The sequence below is a fragment of the Erinaceus europaeus genome, chromosome 14 (genome assembly GCF_950295315.1).
Source record: "Erinaceus europaeus chromosome 14, mEriEur2.1, whole genome shotgun sequence".
Classification (NCBI taxonomy): domain Eukaryota; kingdom Metazoa; phylum Chordata; class Mammalia; order Eulipotyphla; family Erinaceidae; genus Erinaceus; species Erinaceus europaeus.
In genome coordinates this window covers 10,667,244-10,691,346 of record NC_080175.1, presented here as the reverse complement: position 1 = coordinate 10,691,346, position 24,103 = coordinate 10,667,244, and the positions used below count along the sequence as shown (strand labels likewise).

At 41.8% G+C, this 24,103-nt stretch overlaps 1 protein-coding gene across 5 annotated transcripts in view; it reads right to left on the bottom strand.

Annotated features, from left to right (window-relative positions):
• Positions 1 to 14,344, bottom strand: part of SHTN1 (shootin 1) — a 134,339-nt gene extending 119,995 nt beyond the window's left edge. For 3 of the 5 annotated variants that reach the window (XM_016186151.2, XM_060171216.1, XM_060171217.1), the window contains exon 1: positions 13,929 to 14,344. In XM_016186151.2, coding sequence (XP_016041637.1) covers positions 13,929 to 13,986 — 58 coding nt within the window. In that variant the 5' untranslated portion in view covers positions 13,987 to 14,344. Of the gene's footprint in view, positions 1 to 12,531; positions 12,635 to 13,928 lie in introns of all 5 variants that reach the window. The other 2 variants (XM_060171215.1, XM_007518457.3) reach the window with 2 other exon arrangements.
• Between the last annotated feature and the right edge of the window lie 9,759 nt (positions 14,345 to 24,103).

Here is a 24,103-nt window from a genome sequence, read left to right as displayed (position 1 = left end):
TTCAATGAACCAAGGATGCTTGCGACACACTCTCAAAGGTCAGAAGACAGCTCACCCTGCAGTGTATGTGGTTTAGCAGCTGTGAGGCCCTGGATTCTAGTCCTGGCTCCACGTGGAAGCACCATGGATGGCAGTGAAAGATGTTTCATAGATGGTAGAGTAAAAATTTTCTTTCCCTTTCTAAAAGAGTGAGTATAAAAACTGTCTTAGGGTATGCAGTGAGGCCCTACCTAGTACAGCATAAAGAAAAGAGGTACACTCAAAAAAAATTATACTGACTTTAGAAAAAAAAAAAGTAAGTGGAGTAACTTTTAAAATATACACATAGGCCTATGAGGTTAACAGCACCTTGGTCCCCAAAGCAAGAAAGGTCTCTACCAGAAAAGAAAACTATAGACCTATATCCCTGATGAACACTGATCAAAAATCCTAAACAAAATCTTGGCAAATCTAATCCAACAATATTTTAAGAGAATAATTCCTCAGGAACAGCTGGGATTCATCCCTGGGAAGCAGAGATAGTTCAACATCTGCAAGTCAATCAATCTAATTCATCATACAAAAAGAAAGATAAAAATCACATGGTCATATCAACTGATGCTGAAAAGGCATTTGACAAGATCCAATACCCATTTATGATAAAGACCCTCCAGAAACTGGGAAAAGAAGGACAATTCCTCAACATAAAGAGCATTTACAGAGAGTCAGAAGATGGCACACCAGGTTAAGCACACACAGTACAAAGTACAAGGATGCCGGTTCGAGACCCCGGCTCCCCACCTGCAGAGGGGTTGCTTCACAAGTGGTGAAGCAGGTCTGCAGGTGTCTATCTCTCTCTCTCCCCCCTCTCTATCTTTCCTTCCTGTCTCAATTTCTTTCTGTCCTATCCTACAACAACAAAATGAAAAATATGGCCATGAGGAGCAGTGGATTCTTAGTGTAGGCACTGAGCCCCAAGGATAACCCTGGAAGCAAAAAAAGAAAAAAGAAAGAAAGGAAGGAAGAAAGAAAGAAAGAAAGAAAGAAAGAAAGAAAGAAAGAAAGAAAGAAAGAAAATAAATGTATGACAAATCCACAGCTAACCTCATCTTCAATAGGGAAAGTAAAAACTTTCCCCCTAAAATCAAGGACCAGACAAGGATGTCCACTATCTCCAGTGTTATTCAAGCTACTACTCTGGTCCTCACCACTGCAATCAGACAAGAAAGAGATGTCAAGGAAGAAAGATTGGAAAGGAAGAAATCAAACTATTACTATTTGCTGATGACATGATGATATACCTAAAGAACCCCACTCCAAAGATTCCACCAGAAAAACTACTGGAAATAATAGACTCAGGAAAGTAGCAGCATACAAAACAATACACATAAATCGGTGCCATTTCTATATACTACCAGGGAGGCAAAGGAAAGGGAATAAGAACTGGATCCTATTTACAACAGAACCCAAACAGATAAAATACCTTGTGGTAAAACCTCACGAAGGTGGTGGAGGACATTTACAATGAAAACTATAGGGGATTGTATAAAGAAATGGAGAAGGACATACAGAAATGGAAGAACATTCCTTGTTCCTGGATTGCAAAAACAGTCTTTACTAAAATAGCCATTTTGCCAAAGGCAATCTACAATTTCAGTGCAATCCCTTTCAAAATCCCAATGCGATTTTCAAGAAAATTGAACAACTTGTCTATAAAGATTTGCATGGAACCACAAAACAACAACAACAATAACAACAACAAAAACCACAAATAGCCAAAGCACTCATGAGAAAAAAAGGAAAAATACAGAAGTAACATACACCCCAACTTCAGTTTATACTACAAAGCAATAGTAATCAAAACAGCACGGTGCTGAAATAAAAAATGGACACTTGTATCAATGAAACAGAATCTAAAGTTTAGAACTGAGCCCACACATATACAACCACCTAATATATGACAAAGGGACCAAAGGGAGGGAAAAGGTCTGGTCAGCAAAATGGTGCTGGGAAAATTGAACTGTCACGTGATGAAAAGCGAAATTAGATCGCCACCTAACACTTTACACCAAAATCAAATAAAATAAATCAAAGATCTGGACATTAGACCAGAGGCACTAAACTATACAGAAGAAAATGTCTGCGAAACTCTGCAGGATCTTCACATCAATGATGTATTGGGAGATTCAACCCTCTGAGCGCAGGAAATGAAAATAAGAGTAAATAAATGGGATTACATGAAACTAAAAAGCTTCTACGTGTCAAAAGCAAACTACATAAGGATAATCAGGCAACGCAGTAAATGGGAGGATATATTTGCATCTCTTACATCCAACACGCGACTGACACGGAATATCTATACAGAGTTGTTACAGGTCTACAAAAGAAATAAAAATAATCCAATAAAAAGTGGGTCAGTGGGGGTAGATATCATAATGGTTATGCAAAGAGACTCTCATACCTGAAGCTCCACAGTCCCAGGCTCAATCCCCCATACCACCATAAGCCAGAGCTAAACAGTGCTCTGGGAAAAAAAAAAAGGTCAAAGAATTAAACAGTTTTCTAGAGAAGAGATACATTATGGCCCACAGACACATGAAAAAATGCTCTACGGGGCCAGGCAGTGGCACACCTGGTTAAGTGCACACAATATAATGCACAAGGACCCAGGTTCAAGCCCCTGGTCCCCACCTGCAGGGGAAAAGCTTCATGAGTGGTGAAGCAGGGTTTCAGGTGTTTCTCTATCTCTCTCCCTATCACCCTCTCCCCTCTCAATTTCTCTCTGTCTCTATCCAATAATAAATAAATACATATATTTAAAAGCATTTAAAGAAAAATTAGAGTAATGCAAATTAAAGCTATATTGGGCTATCATCTCACACCTGAGAGAATGGTTTCTATCAACAAACCTGGAAATGGCAGGTGTTGGAGAGGTTGGGGAGAAAAGTGAACTCTGGTACCTGGCTGGTGGGAATGCAAACTTGTACAGACCCTTTGGAAGACTGTAGGGAGAATCCTTCAACAAATAAAAAGGGAATTATCTTATAATCCACCAAGGCCAACCACTCTTATGCATTTATCCAAAGGACACCCAGACATTAATTCATAGGAACACATATACCCCTCCCTATGTTCATAGATGCATTATTCACAATAGCCAAAGGCTGTATGCTGCCTCAATGCTCATCAGCAAATGACTGGCTAAAGAAGTTATGGAATATATATTCCATGAAATACTACTCTGCAATCAAAAAAGATGATCTTGTGTCCAATGGGATAAAATGGATGGAGCTGGAGGTGATTATGCTAAAGGGAATAAGAGATGAAAGACAACTATGAAATGGTTTCACTTCTATGTGACATCTAGAGATCTGATACGCATGAACTTGGAAAAATAAAAAGAAGCAGCAAGCGCACTATTCTTAACACTTGTGAGAATTATAGTGATTATCTTGGGGACATGGGGCATGGGGATACAGAACTCTGGTACTGGATGTGGTATGGAACCATACACTGGAATCTTACAATCTTATAAACTATTATTAATCACAAAAAAATAAAGTACACACATAGAGGCCAGGAGAGAGCATGTACAACAGAGTACACTCTGTCCAAGAATAAGGCCCTAGACACTAGCACCACATTTGGAAGCACCATGGATGGATATAGCATTAGAGGGACCTATGGACAATAAAGCTATACTGTGATGCCTCTCATCTCTCTGAAAATAAAGACTAAAAAACTCAGTGCTGGGAGTCGAGCGGTAGTACAGTGGGTTAAGCGCACCTGGCGCAAAGTGCATGGACTGGCGTAAGGTTCCAGCCCCCAGATCCCCACCTGTAGCAGGTGAAGCAGGTCTGTAGGTGTCTTTGTTTCTCTCCCCCTCTCTGTCTTCCCCTCCTCTCTCGATTTCTCTCTGTCCTATCCAACAACAACAACATCAACAACAATAACTATAGCAACAATAAAAACAAAGGCAACAAAAAGGAAATAAATATTTTTTTTAAAAAACACCTCAGTACTAAGAAAACTGTTCAGCAGCAGTATAGCTCACAAGGGAGGTTCTTGGTTCATTCCCAGACACTGTAATAAAAAGTAAAAAAAAAAAAAATAGATGCATGCATAAGTTTAATTTCTGATCTGATATGTAAGAAGCTTCCAAGTCACTACTCTTTGTCTTAGAAAAAAAATTAACAAACCAAACATCAACAACATTTCTTAAATCCATCAGAGAACTGAGGTCATAGGGGGCAATCTCTCTCCATAAACTGGAGAGACAGGCAGATGCCTCAGACTAAAACTCACTGGAGCAGAAGCCAAGGTATCAATGCCACCACAGGCAAACCAAAACCAGACGTGACAAGATGCCAGAGGCACAGTTCCTTACAAGATCATAATAAATAAATAAATAAATAAATAAATAAATAAATAAATAAATAAATAAATAAATGCAGGCAGTATTAGATGGGCTGCCAAACTGTGAAATGTTTACCTCCAAGAGCGCTACTTGGCCCTCACAGTGAGTGTCAAGAGGAAATTCCCTACTACCTCAGGCAGAAGGAAGAGAAAGATAGCCATTTGGAAATATGCCCTCAAGAGAAATTATTTTACCCTCAGTTAACAGACTTGGAGGAAGACAGCCCCCTCTAGATGTCCACACAGAAGGAGAATAAAGAGCACCTGCCAGCCTTCCTGTCTCATCTGGGGTGGGCGGAGGGGGGAGAAAAACAAAACAGAAAGTCCCAGTCCAGGAACAAAGACTAACTAAAAGTCTGAGTCATCTCAAAGGAGTCTAGGTTTCCCTAGCCCCACACCTCAGAAGCCATGCTTCTAGTAGCTTTGTTCTCAACTGGCCGGACAACCACAGTGTTCACCCACAGGTGTTCAAATGGATGAACAAGCTGTGGCTCTCACACAGACAACGGAATATTATTTCGTGATACAAAGAAACAAGTGAGTCATCAAATCTCCCACACAGACAGACATGGAGAAAACTGCTAAGTGAAAGAAGCCAATGTAAAGGGCTCCCTGTGCTACAATTCCAACTACATGACATTCTGGAAAATGGCAAAACTACAGAGCCAAGAAAAAAAGTTGGTTGTTGCCAGAAATCCAGACACATGGATGGAACGACAAAGGGGCAGAACAGAAGGGATTTTTGGAGCAAAACATCATGTGTGATAATAAAATAGCAGATACAGGTTATACACTTGTCAAACCCCTGACACAATAAGCCCTAATTAATGTAAGCCAAAGACTACAGTGAATAATACTTAATATATCAAAACTGGCTCATCAATCCTGTTTGCATTAGCATTATACTATCTCCCCCACCTTGGCTCAAAACATGCCACTCTGATACTAGATAGGACTAATAGCAGAAACCCAGAAATTGGATGGGAGCTGTGTGAAAATTCACTGAACATTCTGATCAGTTTTTCTGTAAGCCTAAAACTTCTCCCCAAAGTCAAATTAAAATATATAGGACATAGCATATGTCATATATAGAACATATTTGATACTATATGTAAATACATATACAAGGCTATATGTAACATATGAATCACAGAATCAAACCCTAATCTATGCCACAATGCATCTGAGATAGTACAGTCATTAAAAGGAATTGTTCATTGTACTTCATAAAAATCCCAGAACTCCTGTTTTAATATTAAAAGGCTTTACCAGCATAATAAAGGGGGGAGGGGTAAAGGAAGAGGAGAAAGAGAACTTATGTTCCTTCTGCATTTTACAGCAAAGTGTGGCTTAAGATACCTTTACAGAATGAAATCTACAGCACAACAACATTTCAAATACACTTACTTTTGCGAACAACCCTAGCTTTGAAAAAAAATTTCCTACAGCTGTGTGTAAACAATACTATTATATCTAACCAACTTGAATTTTATAATTTAGATTTACAGCAAAATTTTCAAAGCTAGGACAGCAAGTTCCTATATACCCTAAGCCCAGTGTCTACAACAAGCACCTTACATAGTATGGTGTATTTATCACAACTGGTGGAGTAGGCACACAACATCATGAGCAAAAGCTTAAGACTTTATTCAAAGCTCCTTAGCCTTTACCCAATGTTCTATTTTTGTTTTAGGGTCCGTCCAGATGTTCAGTTACATTTAGTTGCCATGGCATAACTCAGCTGTGACAATTTCTCCAACCTCCCTTTGTTTTTTGAGAACTTCGACAGCTTTCAAGTATACTGGGAGGGTTGGATTTGGGTTTTATTTTTTTTTTCAATTTTTATTTATAAAAAGGAAACACTGACAAAAACATAGGATAAGGGTATTTTGTAAAACATCCCTCATTGAGATCCTGTCTGTTTTCCAGGATTAGTCTAAGACTAAGGAGTTTTAGGGGAAAACCACAGAGGTAAAGTCAACATGAATCAAGTCATTGTTGAAATTGACCTTGATCTCCCAGCTAAAAGGATGTCTTTCAGAGTTTCTCACTGTCAAGTAACTATTTCTTCTCTCTTCCATACTGACCACATTGGAGGGAGGCACTAGGAACAGGGCACTGTGCATCTAGTTAAGCGTACACACTACAGTGTGCAAACACCCAGGTTCAAGCCTAGTCCCCCCTGACCCCCCGCCGCACCTGCAGGGGGAAAGCTTCACGAGTGGTAAAGCAGGGGTGTAGGTGTCTCTCTCTCCTTCTCTATCTCCCCCTCCCCTGTCAATTTCTCTTTGCCTTTATCCAAAAATATAAAAACAATATATATATATATTTTTAAAAGACATTGATTCCTACTGGAACTGCTAAGTGAACAGTGAAATTTCAGAGTAGAAGATGAAGTTCCTCAGACCATGCTGAGTACCTATCTAGGAAAGGGTTACTCAGTTGGTTCCTTTTTTAAAAAAGATTTTTTATATTTATTTAGTTATTTTCCTTTTTGTTGCCCTTGTTGTTTTTATTGTTGTTGTAGTTATTATTGCTGTTATTATTGCTGTCGTTGTTGTTGAATAGGACAGAGAGAAATGAAGAGAGGAGGGGAAGGCAGAGAGGGGGAGAGAAAGACAGACACCTGCAGACCTGCTTCACCACCTGTGAAGTGACTCCCCTGCCGGTGGGGAGCCAGGGGAGGGGGGACTGGAACTGGATCCTTATGCCGGGTCCTTGTGCTTTTCGCCACTTGCACTTAACCCACTGCCCTACCGCCCGACTCCCCAGTTGGCTCCTCATCAGCAGTGGCTTACCAACTTTAGGAGGAAATTGCACTTATAATAAGTATGTTGGTTTACAACAAAGACCACATGGTAGACAAAGCCCCAAGTATTATATGGCCACTTCCTAAAAATACAATATACTAGTCAAGAGAATGGTAATTGACATATCCATACAGAGGAATACTATTCAGTGATGAAGTTAAGTGGTCTAAAACTACATACACCACTCATACACTCAATGAATGGAAGAAGCAAATAGTTTACTGTACAATTGCACTGGTGTAAATAGCAGAAGCTAGTAAAGCCTGCCTTGGGTGTCAATGAGTGTCTTTGCGGACAGGAAGCTGACAGTGATTGAGGGGTTGTGAAAAGAGCTCTTAGACATGTCTTCATGTAAGCAGTATGAGAAACTTAAAAAGAAAAAAGTTCCAGCCCCCGGCTCCCCACCTGCAGGGGAGTCGCTTCACAGGTGGTGAAGCAGGTCTGCAGGTGTCTCTCTTTCTCTCCCCCTCTCTGCCTTCCCCTCCTCTCTCCATCCCTCTCTGTCCTATCCAACAACAATGACAATAGTTAAAAATAAATAAATAAATATAACTAAATAAATAATAACCCACTGACATGTGTTTTGAGCATTTGTCCCAATCTATACTAAAATTGGTGGGCAAAGCAAAACATTTTAAATATAAATTTCACAGGAAACGTGACCAGATGAAGAAAATTTTGTATCCAGCCCTCTTTTCACTTGTTTACACACATACAAATAATCACATAAACAAGTACCCATTTCCTTGGTTCTTCAGATGTCCTGGGGCCCTAGACCACATGTGGGAAAACAATGGTGTAAGGCTACGTTTGTATTTGACATCATGGGCCTAACTCTTGTCCACTTTGATTTCATATGCATCTAAGACTAAAGATGCGAAGACTATATGGTCAACTGTGACAGACAATAGTTTAGATGTCGCTTGTTAAAATAATGCTGGGGGGGGATGGTGCACCTGGTTGAGTGCGCATGCTAGAATACTCAAGGACCCAGGTTCAAGCCCCCGGTCCCCACCTGCAGGGGGGAAGCTTTGAGAGTAGTGAAGCAATGCTGCATGTGTCTCTCTGTCTCTCTCCCTCTCTATTATTCCCTTCCCTCTTGATTTCTGGCTGTCTCTACCCAATAAATAACGATAATTAAAAAAATGTTTTTAAAAAAACGTTCTGAAAAATCTGTAGACCACAAATCATGGGGAACTAGAAAACCTCTTAAAATTACTAGCTCAGGGAGTCGGGCTGTAGCGCAGCGGGTTAAGCGCAGGTGGCGCAAAGCACAAGGACCGGCATAAGGATCCCGGTTCGAACCCCGGCTCCCCACCTGCAGGGGAGTCGCTTCACAGGCGATGAAGCAGGTCTGCAGGTGTCTATCTTTCTCTCCTCCTCTCTGTCTTCCCCTCCTCTCTCCATTTCTCTCTGTCCTATCCAACAACGATGACAACAACAATAATAACTACAACAATAAAACAACAAGGGCAACAAAAGGGAATAAATAAATAAATAAAATATTAAAAAAGAAAATATTAAAAAAAATTACTAGCTCAGCTCTAAGAATAAGCCTGGTCAAATTTCAATCTGAAATCTAAACCCTAGATCAACAACACTAGCTGTAAAGAGGAAATGAAGTTACCTTTCTTTCAATTAGCTCATCACAGGAAATCAATATTAAATGGGTATCTGCCTGAGAGCCCAAGACTTTTCATTCGCTTGTTGTCATGATGTTACAATACATCTGTACTGTTAAGTGGTAATCATTCTCTTTTCAAACTCTCTCAATAAGTTCCAAATGGTATGGCCTTACTGTTGATATGTTAGCCCAGTAAATGGACATGTGCTGTTTCTGTGTGTCCTGTCGTCTTCCAACCCCCCTCAACTGGCAGCAGAACATACTACCTTATATTTTTGGACAACTATACCAATCAGTTGGGAGTTGCCAATCAAGGACTGCCCTGCTCTTGGCTGGCCAAAGGCTTTCAGTCCCAAACTAGGCCAAATTAGATACTCTTCCAGGAACTTTCATACCGGCCACTATCTCTAGATTAGGAAATTCTTCACCAGCAAGGACATGGTTTCATTCATCCTTGTATCTCTCATGCCTAGAGCACAGTGGTGCTTGGCAATGAATATTCAGTGCAAAGGGGGGGGGGGTGAGTGAATTGCAAAGCAAATCATGTACCTTAAACAAATGTTGAAATAAATCTATAATTTTCCAACAGACTTACGGAGGAGGAGCCAATTGCAAGACATTTTGTGAGGGAAATGTCTACTTTAGTAGCTAGGAAAGATGCACTGGAAACAGCATCCCAAGTTATTACTTCTTTATGCATTAAAGATGTCAATCAGTCCAATAAAATAAAGCCCCCAAAAGGACAAAAAGAGAATTACCTCATTACCTCAGCATCTGCTTGAGCATAAGCAATCACACACTGGCTAATTTTTTTTTAAGGGACATAATATAACTTTCTAGAATGACATAATATAGCTAATTATACCATTCACTAGAAAAGAACATAAAATGTTTTGAAGTAACTCAGAAGTGGGTGTGATTTAGAAGACACGAAGCTTAGGGGATGGTAAGTATAAATTAGAGACTGTTCATATTATGACAGACTCCGTCATTACATTTCACAACTTTTGTCAAAAGCAACCTTATTCACCATGCCACTGAAGGCTTCACGTTCAAGAAGGCTTCTGTCAGCTCTGCCATTTAGCCAGAAATCTTCTTGTCTGAACTCCCTCTGGGGAATGAGTTCAAATTTTAGACTTAAAAGCTTAGTAAGGAAAGAACCGTATGATCAAGGTTAGATGGTCAATAATCATGTAAAAAGCTTTCAAGTTTCACTAACAGCCAGATAGCAAAGAAAAAACAATAAAGGGATAATTTTTGCTCACTGAAACAGCAAAACTTGCTTTATCAAAGGGTCAAAATTAGTAAAGGCTGGAGTTGGTCAATGGTGACCTTCCTATGGGAAAATGGACACTTGCTCTGCTGGTGGGGGGGCGGAAGGCTAAACTAGTGCAGTCACTTGGAGGGGTGAGTTGCACTTTTATGTAGCAAAACTGTGTGTTTCTGTGCTTTTCTAATTCAACAATTCCATTTCTAAGGATCTCTCCTGGAAAAGTTATTTGCAGTCTACAAATGTATGTGTTTAACTGCTTGGCTAATGGCTGTCCCTCTACTAGAAAATGAACTTGGTGAGTGCTGGAACTGTCTGGTTCATCAGCCAGACCACAGTACCTCAGGGGAATCATGGATGATAGGTACTTGGTCTTTATTTGCTAAAGGAAATGAAGGACTATGCTTACTCGGTGTTAAAAACAGAAAATGGAGTGGAAGCTATGTGGCAGCACATCTGGTTAAGTGCACAGGGCGCAGAGCACAAGGACTGGCACCAGGATCCCAGCTCGAGCCCCACCTCCCCATCAGTGTGTGTGGGGGGGATTGCTTCACAAACAGTGAAGCATGTCTACAGGTGTCTATCTTTCTGTCCTTATCTTTGTCTTCCCCTCCTCTCTTGATTTCTCTCTGTCCTATCCACAACAGTAATAACAACAACAAAATGCAATAATGACAACAATAACAACAAAATGGGGAGAAAATGGCCACCAGGAGCAGTGGATTTGTAGAGCAGGTACCAAGGACCCCCAGTGATAACCCTGGAGGCAAAAAAAGAGAAAGAAAGAAAGAAAATTGAATATTTCATTGATAATGGTTCTTCTTGCACACATTAAGTAATGACAATTATTATTCACAGTGCTATCTAGGAGTAAAAATCATTTTCTGTTCTCAAAATATATATATATACATATATATATATATGTATATATATATATCTTCAGCTTACAAAATTCATCAGTAAACTGTAGAGCCCAAACAAAGGGTCAGTAGGTGGTGTACCTGGTAACACACATTACATGTATGATGACCTGGGTTCAAGTCCCCAGTCCCCACTTACAGTGGGAGAAGCTTCAGGAGCAGTGGGACAGTGCTGTGTCTCTTCTCTATCATAAAAAGTAGAAAAAAACAGAATTAAAAATAAAAGTGGCCTCCAGGAGCAGTGGACTCATTATGTAGCCCCAGTGGTAACCCTGGTGGGGGGGGGGGGTTAAACCCAAATATTTAGTTGCCTATTTTCTTTCTTTTTAATTTAGTTATTTATTTTTGCCAGCACGGTTATCACTGGGACGCGTTGCCTACACTACAAACCCACTGCTCCCAACAGCCATTTTTCCCTTTTTTTTTTTTCTTTCTAATTTATTAGCTAGAGACAGAGATAAATTGAGAGGGGAGGGGAAGACAGAAAGGGAGAGATACCTGTAGACCTGTTCTACCACTTGTGGAGCTTCCCACCTACTGATGGGGTAGTTGCCTCTTTCCCACCTCAACATAACCCATTAATTCCACAGACCATGCAGCATCGAAATAAGTCATTTGTCATTATATTCAAGGACAAATGTCCAGCTTTAAGGTATATAAAAGCACTGTGAACGTCAAAGAAAACAATTCCAGTATCTATACAGTTAGACTTATATTTTAAGTGCATCTTGAAAAGAACAATTCAGGGAGTCGGGCGGTAGTGCAGTGGGTTAAGTGTACGTGGCGTGAAGCACAAGGACTGGAGGAAGGATCCGGGTTCAAGCCCCTGGATCTGCAGAGGAGTCACTTCACAGGCTATGAAGCAGGTCTGCAGGTGTCTATCTTTCTCTCCCTGTCTGTCTTCCCCTCCTCTCTCCATTTCTCTTTCTCCCTTTCAACAACAACATCAGTAACAACAATAATAACTACAACAATAAAACAAGGGTAACAAAAAGGAATAAATAAATATAAAAAACATTTTTAAAAAGAACAATTCAAAGTCTAACCGTCTGTTTATGTTTCTATTAATCAAGGAAATACATCTTCTAATGATGCCAAATCTGTGTATTTTCTAACACAATATGAGAAAGAACAGAATCTTAAGAATCCTTGCCTTTTCACAACTATCAACCCCAACAACAGGATAAAGAACTTGTTCCAAAATCAAATACAATTTGTGGGTTATCTGTACTGTTCATCTAGCCTTAGAAGTACTTAAGAAATGACCCAAAATTCTACTGTGATAGATATGACTTATAATGGAATCTGCAGTAGTCTATCATAGAAATTAAGAATCAACATTGTTGGAAGTAGTTTGGTAAAATTAAAATTTTGAAAAAATTCGGTCCTTCACAGTAACACTTTAGCGAATACCATGTGAGGACATTTCTACCACTCACTAGGTTCACAGAGGCTTGGTATTTTCTATGACCTTAGTAGAAGTTAAAGTTATAGACATGCAAAATAGCTCACCTGGTTAGTGTGAGCTGCTCTGGGATGAATGTCACCAAGGTTTAAGCCCAGCCCCTATTGCACTGAAGGATATTTCTGTGCTATTCTCTTTGTCTCTGTGTCTCTATTTTTTTAAAAAAGAAAAAGTTGAAGATACTAAGAAGGCAAAAACCAATGACATTCATCCAACACTTCCTATATGTTAGACACCACAAAGAAGAGTTATGTCCATTTCCATGAGTTTAAATAATTTATAATCCCTCCCCAAATCACATAGTTAACATCCATAAGGTATATATGTGGTCTCAAGAAATGACAGGTTGGGCTGGCTAGGATCCCACAAAATGGTCCGTTCGCCGACTTGGTTATCACCTTTGTAATTACCAGTACCTTGACTATAACCAGATCTTTGAAAGGGTTCTCCCAGGTTCCCAAAGTTGGTGTGTTGGGTCTTGAGAAGTGAAAGAACTGGGGTTAGAAACTTGGCTGACTCACAGAACAGGGCCCCTTGCACTCCGTGGCCATGTCAGTGAGTTATTCCAAAAAACACCCATTCAGACTCATTTTCACTTCCCGAATCTGTAGAGTTATTGTCCTTGGTGCATGACCTCAGGCTACCTTTGATGAGGGTGATTAAACTAATAATACTGATTTTTATTGACAAGGCCTTAGATTCACATTTGATGCTAATCTAGCTCTGTTCACAAGTGTGGGGAGAGATAAGATAGATGACAACAGATCTCTTACTGAGGGATAACCTCCAGCTACCAGGCACTGCAGAAGTGTGTGTAAGAGGCCTATGGACCACAGCCAAGTCTTAATTCTGGAAGCCCCACACTGACTGGGCGTTGACTCACTGACTAATAAATTGCTAAAAATGGGAAGTGATAAAAACCAAACACGGCCTGAAAAAAAAAAAAAATTCTGTCTGGGTAAGGAAGGGAGATCTAGAGCAAAGCAGAATGGAAAAACTGCAAGGAGGCAGTGCAGCAGGCCTCCAGGCTGGTGTGCAAGGGTGGGTGGGGCCCAGGCCCCGGGCGAGGCCAGCCAAACGCCCCCTCCCAAGACAGCTGCCCCGGCAGTCCCCACCCCACGCCCCCACAGCCGCGTGGAGAGTGGTGGCACCGCGGAACCCCGCGGGCACCCAATTGTCTATGGGACTCCACCTCCGATCGCGGCTCAGGCAGCCCGGGGCGCGCTCTCCCGCACCGCCCGCAGGTTGCACAGGCCCCGGGCTGTGCAAGGTGCAGGGTGCAGGGTGCACGGCGCAGGGTGGGGCGCGGGGCGCTTCTCTCCGGGCTGCGGGGCTGCGGCGGTGGCCGCGGTGTGGCTGGAGCTCGGGGTGGGGGGGGGGGGCGTTCGCCCGGCCGCAGCCCCGCACCCCGGGCCGTCCCCTCCCGCGGCTGCCACCCGCCTACCTTGCTCCTTGAGGCTGGAGATGAGCTGCAGTTGCTTCTCCTCGTCCGAGCTGTTCATTTTCGCAGGTGGGGCGGCCAGCCCCGGCACGGACGGCGAGGCGCGGGGTCCCCCGGGAGGCGGAGGGAAAGCAAGATGCCGGTGGCGTGCGGCTTCGCTACCCGGAAGTTGGAGCCGCTCCCGCTCCTCCCGCTCCTCCCGCTCCTCCTCCTGGCGCCGAGCGCGCGAGTGAGCTCATCCCCGCGCACCTACCCGGGCCCGGCGGGCGGGCGCGGCTGCTCACCTGAGGGCGGCGGGCAGGGCGGGCACGCAGGCAGCCCGGGGCAGGTAGGGCGCGCTGGGTGGGCGAGGGCGGGACCCGCAGTAGCTCGTGCGGGATGCGCAGCGGAAGGGCGCCCGGGCTGCCCGCGATCGCTGCCACGCGCTCTGCACCCCGCCCGCGACCCGCGCGTCCCAGGGCGCGCGCTCTGCAGGAAAGCGGCCTGAGATCTGCAGGCTGGGTGGGAACCCCACTTGCAATGCCACCCCTACGCCTCTCCCCGGGAACCGCGGAGGAGCAGTAAACACGCCCAGGCTCCTTCTCCCCATCTCACACCTGGGGACTGTGGAGACGATGGAGAAAAACCTCTCGGGTTGGGGGTTGGGGGTTGGCGGTTGGCGGTTGGGGAGAGGCCGAGGCACCGTGGAAGCTCTGCCATTGCACGTGGGAAAGCAGAGGGGCTGCGACAGCCGCCGGGTCCAGTGAGTTAGCAGGTAGTGTGAGGAGGGCGTGGTCGCCTGTCAACAGCTCCCAGGTTTAGGCCTACTTCCTTCAGGCTCACCCATCTGGGGAGATATGGAAGTTGGGGCACGCAGCACAAGGAACACCAGGCCGAGAAATCATCGGATTCCCCAGGAAAAAATTCAAGGTCACAATCGCCTGCCCCAAGAGCCAGCAGAAGAATGCCCAGCAACTGCCCACTTCACTGCCCTCTGCTCTGGTTGGACCCTAACTCCAGGAGATAGATTGTCAGATTTCAGAAGGACCCTCCCCAATCCTTAGTTACTGGGGTCAAGTTAGTTGCAATTGGTTCAGTCTACTGCTTGTCCTCCGAACTTCAGCCCTCTCACAAATGGAACTGATACTAATACCAAGTGTTCAGGAACTCTGAGGCAAACGGTAGTGTGGCTTTCTCCCCTTCTTTAGAGGTACTATTAGAGCCGCAGGGTGACGTACCTCTTTAAGTACATACATTACAAGGGTCTGGGTTGAAGCCCGCCGTCCCTACCTGTAGGGTAAAGGCTTTATGAGTGGTGAAGCAAGGCTGCAGATGTCTCTCTCTCCCTATCTCCAACTCTCCTTTCAATTTCTCTCTGTCTCTATCCAACTAACAAAAAGTACTACAAGATCTTAACATGACATAATAGTAGAATGCTCTAAAAAGGCAACACTACACTTTAAAATAGAGTGAATTAAAATGTTGAATCTTTAAAAAATAATAATTTTGAGAGCTAGGGAGATAGAATATTGGTTCTGCAAAAGACTTTCATGCTTGATGCTCTGAGGCTCCAGGCTCAGTCCCCAGTTAGACCATAAGCCAGAGCTGAGTAGTGCTCTGGTTATCTTTCACTTTAAAAAAAAAAAAATGTTTTTAAATAATTCTTTTAAGGGTGTCAGGTGGTGACACGACTGGTTGAATGTACAAGTTACCATGTGCAACAACTCGGGTTCCAGCTCCCACTCCCCACCTGCAGGAGGAAAGCTTCAGGAGTGGTGAAGCCGTGCTGCAAGTTTCTCTCTTTCTCTCCTTTTGTACCTCTCCTACCCCTTTCAATTTCTCTCTGTCCTACTAAATAAAAATGAAAGAAAATATAGTAAAAGAGGCCAGGTGGTGGCACATTTGGTTAAACACACACATTACAGTGCTCAAATACCTAGGTTCAAGCCCCTGGCCCCCACCTGCAAGTGGAAAGCTTCACAAGTGGTGAAGCAGGGCTGCAGGTATCTCTCTGTCTCTTTCCCTCTCTATCTCCCACTCCCCTCTTAATTTCTCACTGTTTCTATCTAATAATAAATAAATAAGAATATATAAAAAGAAAAATATAGGGGAAAAGCAACTGGGAGTGGTGGATTCATTGTGATAATCCTAGTGCCAATTAAAATAGTAATTATTATAATTATTTTGATATTGTTATTTTATAATTTTATAATTAAAACATTCATTTAATTTGGCATAATGTTGCCAGGAGCCTGAAGCTAACTTGTCTGGTAGAGCATACAGTTGACTTTGCCTGAGCACCTGGGGTTTAGCCTCAGCACCACACAAAATGAGAAGGTTCACTGCTGGTTGGACAATTCTGTGGTGTCTCTCCTCTCTCTCCTCTCTCTCTCTCTCTCTCTCCTCTCTCTCTCTCTCTCTCCCTCTCTCTCACTCATGCTCTGTATTGGAAATAGAAAAAAAAAGTCCACTGTGAGTAGGAGACTTCATCAGGTACAGTCATGACATCATCAATAAATTAACTGCATGTCATTAATTGCATGTCAGCGGCATTCAAGATCCCCAGGAGATCATCAAATGGCTTGTGCACTGAGACTACCTCTTAGTCCCCAAGAGTTTAAACCAGGTCCGGGGGTGAAGAAAGTTCAGCAGGCAGAGAGCACGCCTCGCAGTGTTTGAGGCCCTGGGTTGAATTCCAGAACCGTATAGAAGCAACATGGACAGCACCAAAACCAAAACAAAAACTGGATAGCTGAATGAGCATACTTCAGTGCATCTTCCTCCCCTCTTTCACTCTGTGTCAGTCCCTCCCCCCTCCTCCCTCATTAACCTCTCCTCATCCCTTCAGTATACGGAATTTTCAAAAACAAGGCTCAAGGAGGCTGTTCGGCTAATATTGAACATACACAAGGCCCTCAGTTTATTCCTCAGTGTTGAGGAACAAAATTAGACTCCTCCAAAAAAACATGAGATTATGCAGACTCAAGTACATGAGAATATGAATGATAATATGCTGCCACCACGTATTGAGTAATAAAAAGAAAAAATTCTTTTCAGAAAAATAAAAATATTTGTGTAAGAAATCACAGCCATCTTAACTTATGTCTGGCAGCCAAGAAACCAGTTAAACCTGACCAGTCACCCCACTGTTGAGCCATGCCCAGAGGCATCTTCCAAACCTAAACCACCATAAATACTTTCCCATATTCACAAACACTGGCAGAGTGTCATCTAAATATTGGAATTATGTCACCAAGGTGTGTGTGTGTGTGTGTGTGTGTGTGTGTGTGTGTTTAGTGTGGCACATTAAAAATATTGGCACCACTGCTTCACTGCCTGAAGTTCAGTCTTTATTTTAGAAAGAAAGTGGGAGAATGAAAGATGCCACAACACTACTCCATCATCCATGAAGCCTCTCTCGGATCCTCTGTGTTGTTTCGAATCCAGGGTCTAGAGTGCAGTAAGGTGTGAGCTCTACCAGGATAGCCATCCCCATTTGTTTTAATGTCTGGATTTGTTGTATGATCCAATTATATGGTAACTAGGTAGCATTTTAGGAGTTTAAGATGAGCCAGTTATCAAATCTATAATCAAACAGAGAGCTTTTGGCCTATGCTGGATCTACAGTCCGTTGAAATTAATCCTGTTTACCTTCCTTGAAATTAAAATCTCCCCCTGTAATACAATAGAGTATTATCTGCAGGGCATTGAATGAATTATTAGGATAGCTATTAGAGTCAATTATTGGGATTCAGATATACAGTTACACCGTGGTTTATTTATACGATATAAATATTGATGGAAAGGGTAGAAGTGATATAATTAGTTTTGTTCTGTTTAATAATGCACTGGGGTTTTATGTTGCAGGTACTGCACTGAATTTCTTAAATTCCACATAAGATGTAATGAAAAACTTTTTAAAATGTGTACATAAGGGCCAGGGAGATAGTGTAGTGGTTCTGCAAATTTCATCAGAGCACAAGTGGGATTTCTATTGAAGAAGAAAAAAAATCACAGCCTGAAGGTAAGTGATTGCTCATGGACAATGGAAATTCAAGGAGAGAGAGAAAAAGGCTCCAAAGGAGATGCAGTGCTGCATTACCTGTGGACTCTATATCTGCAATGCTTTGAGTATGCCTGGCAAATTTAAAGGGCCCATGTGGAATCATTCAGGAGCTTGCAACTACTACTTAGAGTTGTAGAGGCAACAGGCTCTTGAATGAGCCCCAGGAGCCCATCCCAGGAACCAGGGAACTGAATATTATAACTTTGTGGCAGCTGGAAAGTCAACAGACTGAAAGGTGTTCCGGCTTCCATAGATACCCTGATGAATAAGGTCAGATTACCTTGCAAGAAAGGTGTCTTTGACCTCGTAACAGAGTTCCTACTCTCAGGAAGCAGTCTGGGGAGAGAAGAAGGAGGTCTGGAATCCTCCTGCTATGACACTCCCCCTGCCCCACTAGGTTTCCCACTAGGTTTTGGTTTAAGAGGTATCTGATGTCATAATACTATATACGTCTTCAAAACTCCTCCACTCCCCTGAAACTCATATGCAGAGCAGAACCTGGCACCACCAGCTGGTCAACAACAGAATCAAAAGGGATGGTCAAACTATCTCTAAAATTTTGTGAAAACAAAATTTTGCAGTGGTTACAACAGTAAACTCTAAATTGATCAAAGGAGATGTTAGGCCAGAAACCATGAAGTACTAGAGGAAAACATATAGAACTGTCATCCACATAGTTTTAGAACATCGTTGCTGATGCTGATTCAGATCCAACTGCAAGAAAAATACAAGCAAAAATAAACCAGTGGGACAGTAGCAAACTAAAAATTTTCTGCATAGCAAGTGTCTCTGTTATGAGAGACTCCTCACAGAGTGCGAGGAAATCTTTGTGTGTCGGACTAGCTTCGCGAGCGGGAGACAGACGACCAGGGACTCATGGCTGAGCTGTATGCAGTACCTCTTTATTCATGTGGAACGCAGCACAATCTAAGCCAAGCTAAACTAAACTAAAAAACTAAACTAAAAACACAATCCTATATATACTCGCCAAGTAGGGCGGAAACAGGATGTGACGTGGAGAGGGTGGAGAGAAAAGTGACTGCTGAAAATCAGGGTGTGACAAGGAGAGGGGGCGGAGCAGGCAAGAATTCTACCACTGAACCACCAATGCCCTGGAGGGAGGGTGTGCTTAGTTAACAGTGGTTATGTAAATACAATACAGTGTTAAGCAGGGGGGATTAAACCAAATGAAACAGAAGGGGTTTTTAGAAGCAGAATTAGAAGCATACCAACATTTGTGTCATAGGTCAGAGAGAGGGCTAAGACCAAGAATGCACAAAGAACTCACCAAATTCAAAATCAAAGAACATACAACACCATTGAAAAATGTAGGAAAGACATGGGCAGACTCTTCCTCAAAGAATAGATCCAAAGGTCCAACAGATATATGAAAAAAATGTGCAAAGTTGCTGATGATCAGGAGAATGCAAATATAAACAACAGTCAGACCTTTTTACACCAGTGAGGATGCTGCTATACATTAGAAAAGACAGAAACCTCAATTAAAGTTTGTTGAGGGAGAGGAACTTTCCTCCATTGCTGGTGGGAATGTAAATTGATCCAACACCTGTAGAAAACAGTCTTAAAATTCATCAGAATGCTAGAAATGAACCTACCATATGATCCATCAATGTGTCTCCTAGGGATATACCCAGGGAAAACAAAGACACCTATTCCAAATATGGACATATTCCTATGCACACATATGTCCATAGCAGCACAGTTAGTAACAGCCCAACCTTGCAAGCAGTCCAGATGCCCAATGGCAGATGAATGACCAAGAAAGTTGTTACATATACACAATGAAACACTATTCAGGCATTAAAAAGGATGAGGTCATCTCCTTTACAATATCTTGGTCAGAACTTGACGGTATCATATTGAATGAGATAATCCAGAAACAGAAAGGCCAATACAGAGGGATCTCATTCACTAGTGGAATTAAGAACAAAAGGACAGTGAGTGAAAAACATAAGTGGAGCTTGGACTAAGTGTATTATATTACACAAAAGCAAAGGACTCTGGGAAAGGAGAGCTAGGGGTGGCATGAAGGTGCATTGGAGTCCTGGTGTATAATGGAAGAGGGTGCCTTACGTTGTGAGAGCAAGTGTCTCTTAGACATGTATGTATTAAGAGGACATGAAAGGTTATGTTTATTTCTCAAACGTTATGAAAGGTTATGCTTATGTGTCAAAGACTATACTGTAAACCATTAACTCCTCCCCCAATAAATAAATAAGCTTCAAAAAAATCTCCTAACTTTAAGTACGAGCTCACCTTAGTAATTTTCACCCAAATTAAAAAAAACTGGGAGAGGAAAATAGTAACTTTATAGTAGAGAAACTATAACACTATAATCAAGTGATCAAAGATACTCAAGGTTAACATCATAAATAATAAGTCATGTTGATATCTGACTCAGCAAAAAATTGCAATGCCTTCTATTATTATTATTATTATTGAAAACTCATTCTAGTAATAAGAAAACATTAGAGAAACAGAAATTCAGGGTCATTTTACAAAATGTACTCTTCAAAACTTTTGAGATCATAGAAACCATGAAAAGACTAGGAGACTACAGAGGATTAAGAATGCATAACTTTTGCTGGGACAGAAAAGGAGCATTAGTTGAAAAAGCTGTAAAACCCAAATAAAGTCAGACTTTAATTAAAGGTATTGCATTAGTGTTAATTTGTTAGTTTTAACAAATATGCTGTGATTATCTACCTATCAGGCTGGGGGAAGGATACATAGGAACTCAAAATATCCTATATGAAATTTCCCTGTTGATATGAAATTGTTTCAGAATAAGAAGTTCAAAGTCATTTGGTACTCACCATGTTGACGTATACTACAAATATAAACTTGTGTGGTCACCTTCATATATTTAGGAAAGCATCCAAAAATACTCCATACCACAGAGATTGGCAGGTGGCTTACCCAGCCAAGTGTGCAGACTAAGGTTCCAGCCCCAGGCACCACATGGAAGTGCTTTATGGAGGAAACTTCATGAGAAGTGGAGAAGTACTGCAGTATCTCTCCTCTCTGTCTTCGTTTCCTTCTTCTTTAAATTTTTATTTATAAAGTGGAAATGTTGACAAGACTATAGGATAGGAGGGGTACATTTCTACACAGTGCCCACATCCAGAGCTCCATATCCAATCTTCTCCCTTGATAGCTTCCCTATTGTTTACTCCTCTGGGAGTATGGACCCAGGATCACTGTGGGATGCAGAAGGTGGAAGGCCTGACTTCTGTAATTGCTTGCCTGCTGAATGGGCATTAGCAGGTCGATCCATACTCCCAGCCTGGCTCTCTCTTTCCCTAGTTGGGTAGGAATCTGGGGAGGCAGGGCTCCAAGACACACTGGTGGGGTTGTCTGCCCAGGGAAGTCCGGTTGCCATCATGGTATCATCTGGAACCTGGTGGCTAAAAAAGAGTTAAGATAAAAAGCAGAACAAATTGCTGACTAATTATGAACCTAAAGGCAAGAATATTGCAGGTGAAGATTTGTTTGTTTCCTTCTATATCTCTCCTCTCTCTCAGCCTGGATGGGGGGGAATAACGACTGGAGTAGAGGAGTGGTGCAGGCATTAAGCCCTAGTGACAACCTTAATGAAAAAAAAAAGGGGGTGGGGACTCGGCGCTACTGCAGCAGGTTAAACGCATGTGGCACAGAATGCGAGAACCAGCGTAAGAATCCCGGCTGGAGGCTCCAGCTCCCCACTGCAGAGGGATCGCTTCATAAGCGGTGAAGCTGGTCTGCAGGTGTCTTTCTTTCTCCGTCTTTGTCTTCTGCTCCTCTGTCGATTTTTCTCTGTCCTATCCAAAAACAACACCATCAATAACAATAACGACAACAAGGGCAACAAAATGGGAAAAAAATGGCCTCCGGGAGCGGTGAATTCTTAGTGCAGGCACCGAGCCCCAGCAACAACCCTGAAGGAAGAAAAAAGAAAAAGAAAAAAAAAAATTCCGTACCAACTCATGATAAAACCTTCAGCAAGGGAGTCGGCTGTAACGCAGCGAGTTAAGCGCATGTGGCCCAAGGACCGTCTTAAGAATCCCTGTTCAAGCCCCCAGCTCCCCACCTGCAGGGGCATCGCTTCACAGGCAGTGAAGCAGGTCTACAGGTGTCTGTCTTTCTCTCCCCCTCTCTGTCTTCCCCTCCTCTCTCCAGTTTTCTCTGTCCTATCCAACAACGACAACATCAATATCAACAACAATCAAACAAGGGCAACAAAAGGGAAAATAAAATTTTTTTAAAAAACCTTCAGCAAATTAGAAACAGAAAGGAACTTCCTCAGCCAGATAAAGAGTCTAGAAATTGTATCTCTTAGCAACACAGTAAATGATGATAAAGATGAAATATTTTCACCTCTTAAGATCAGGCATCTATTCTGACCATTTTCACTACGTATTATACTGTATAACTTACTCTGTTCAATAGGAAGGAAATAAGGAAACAAATGGAATATAATCTGGGAAGTATGATGTTAAGCTGTCTTTATTCACAAACAGTATAGGTTATATATCTATAAATAGAGAGAAAATTGAAATAACTTTCTAAGGAAAGATACTAAAATGAGTAAGTGGCCTTACTTCATGAAGAACTATTTCTGAAATGCAAGTCTAATTGATGACCAGTAACTGAAAGTACACCTGGGACTTTGGAAGCCTCAGGCATGAGAGACTCTTCGTATAATCATTATGTAACTATTTCATTTACATTCAATATAGCAAACTATTTGGAGTAGTTTTAGCCCTCCATTCCAAAATGGAGTGGTTAAAGTATATACCAAAAGGTAAGAGAGAAAGAAGAAAGAAAAGGAGGAAGGAAGGAAGGAAGGAAAGAAGGAAGGAAGGAGAAAAAAAGAAACAAGGAAAGAAAGGGGGATCGGGTGGTAGCACAGTGGGTTAAGCGCACATGGCACAAAGCACAAGGACTGGCCTTCCAACCTCTGGCTCCCCACCTGCAGGGGGGTTGCTTGACAAGCAGTGAAGCAGGTGTCTATCTTTCTCTACCCCTCTCCATCTTCCCTTCCTCTCTTCATTTGTCTCTGTCCTACCCAACAACAACAACAACAACAATAGCCACAACAACAATAAAACAACAAGGGTAACAAAAGGGGAAAAAATGGCCTCCAGGACCAGTGGATTCATGGTGCAGGCACTGAGCCCCAGCAATAACCCTGGAGGCAAAAAAAAAAAAAAAAAGAAAAAGAAATTAAAAAAAGAAAAGAAAGAAGTAGAGACAGATTTATTGTTGAGAAATCAAAGGATATACATATATATACATATATATATCTGAGATTAAATGTCCTAACATATTTTAAAATTCAAATTATTTGTAGATATAAGTCAAAATTCCTAACTCTAACTTAATTTGAAGATATAAGTCAGGATTTTTTTTTGTAGAAGATGAAAATTTGATTCTAAAATATATGGTAAGGCAAAGAATCTAGAGTAACTAAGAAAAACTAAAACAAAACAGCAAACTTAGCTCACTAATACTAATTGAAGACTTAAACTACAATAAATAAGGACAGTGTGGAACTAACCTAAGGAAAGAATAAAATAATCCAAAAATAAACCCATACTTAAGACAGTCTTTTTATTTTCAACAAAGGTGATAAATTAATCCATCGAGGAATGGGACATATTTTAAATCAACAGAACTGAATACCTATAAAAAGAACTCATCTCAATATCTATATCCACCATATAAAATAACTAATTCCAGAATGACCATAGGGACCAGTAAGATAATTCACCTATAAGGATGTCTGCTTTGCCAAGCAGGAAACCCAGGTTTGAGACCCCAGTACACCACATGAAAGTATTTATAGCACTTGGGGGAAGATTTGGAGCTGTGGTGTCTCTCCCCCACTCTATCTCTGTCTCTGTCCCTTTCTGTACCTCTGAAAAAGTTGACTTAGAGCAATGAAACTCTAGCAGTGAAAAGAAAAATCATAGTCCTAAATATAAAAGCAAAAACTATAAAACTTTTATAAGAAACTGTAAGACAATCTCTTCTCATCTTGGGGAAAGACAAAGATTTCTCAAACAAGACATAAAAAGGTTAAAAGACCCCACACCTATGGACATCTAATCTTTGATAAGGGGGCCCAAAG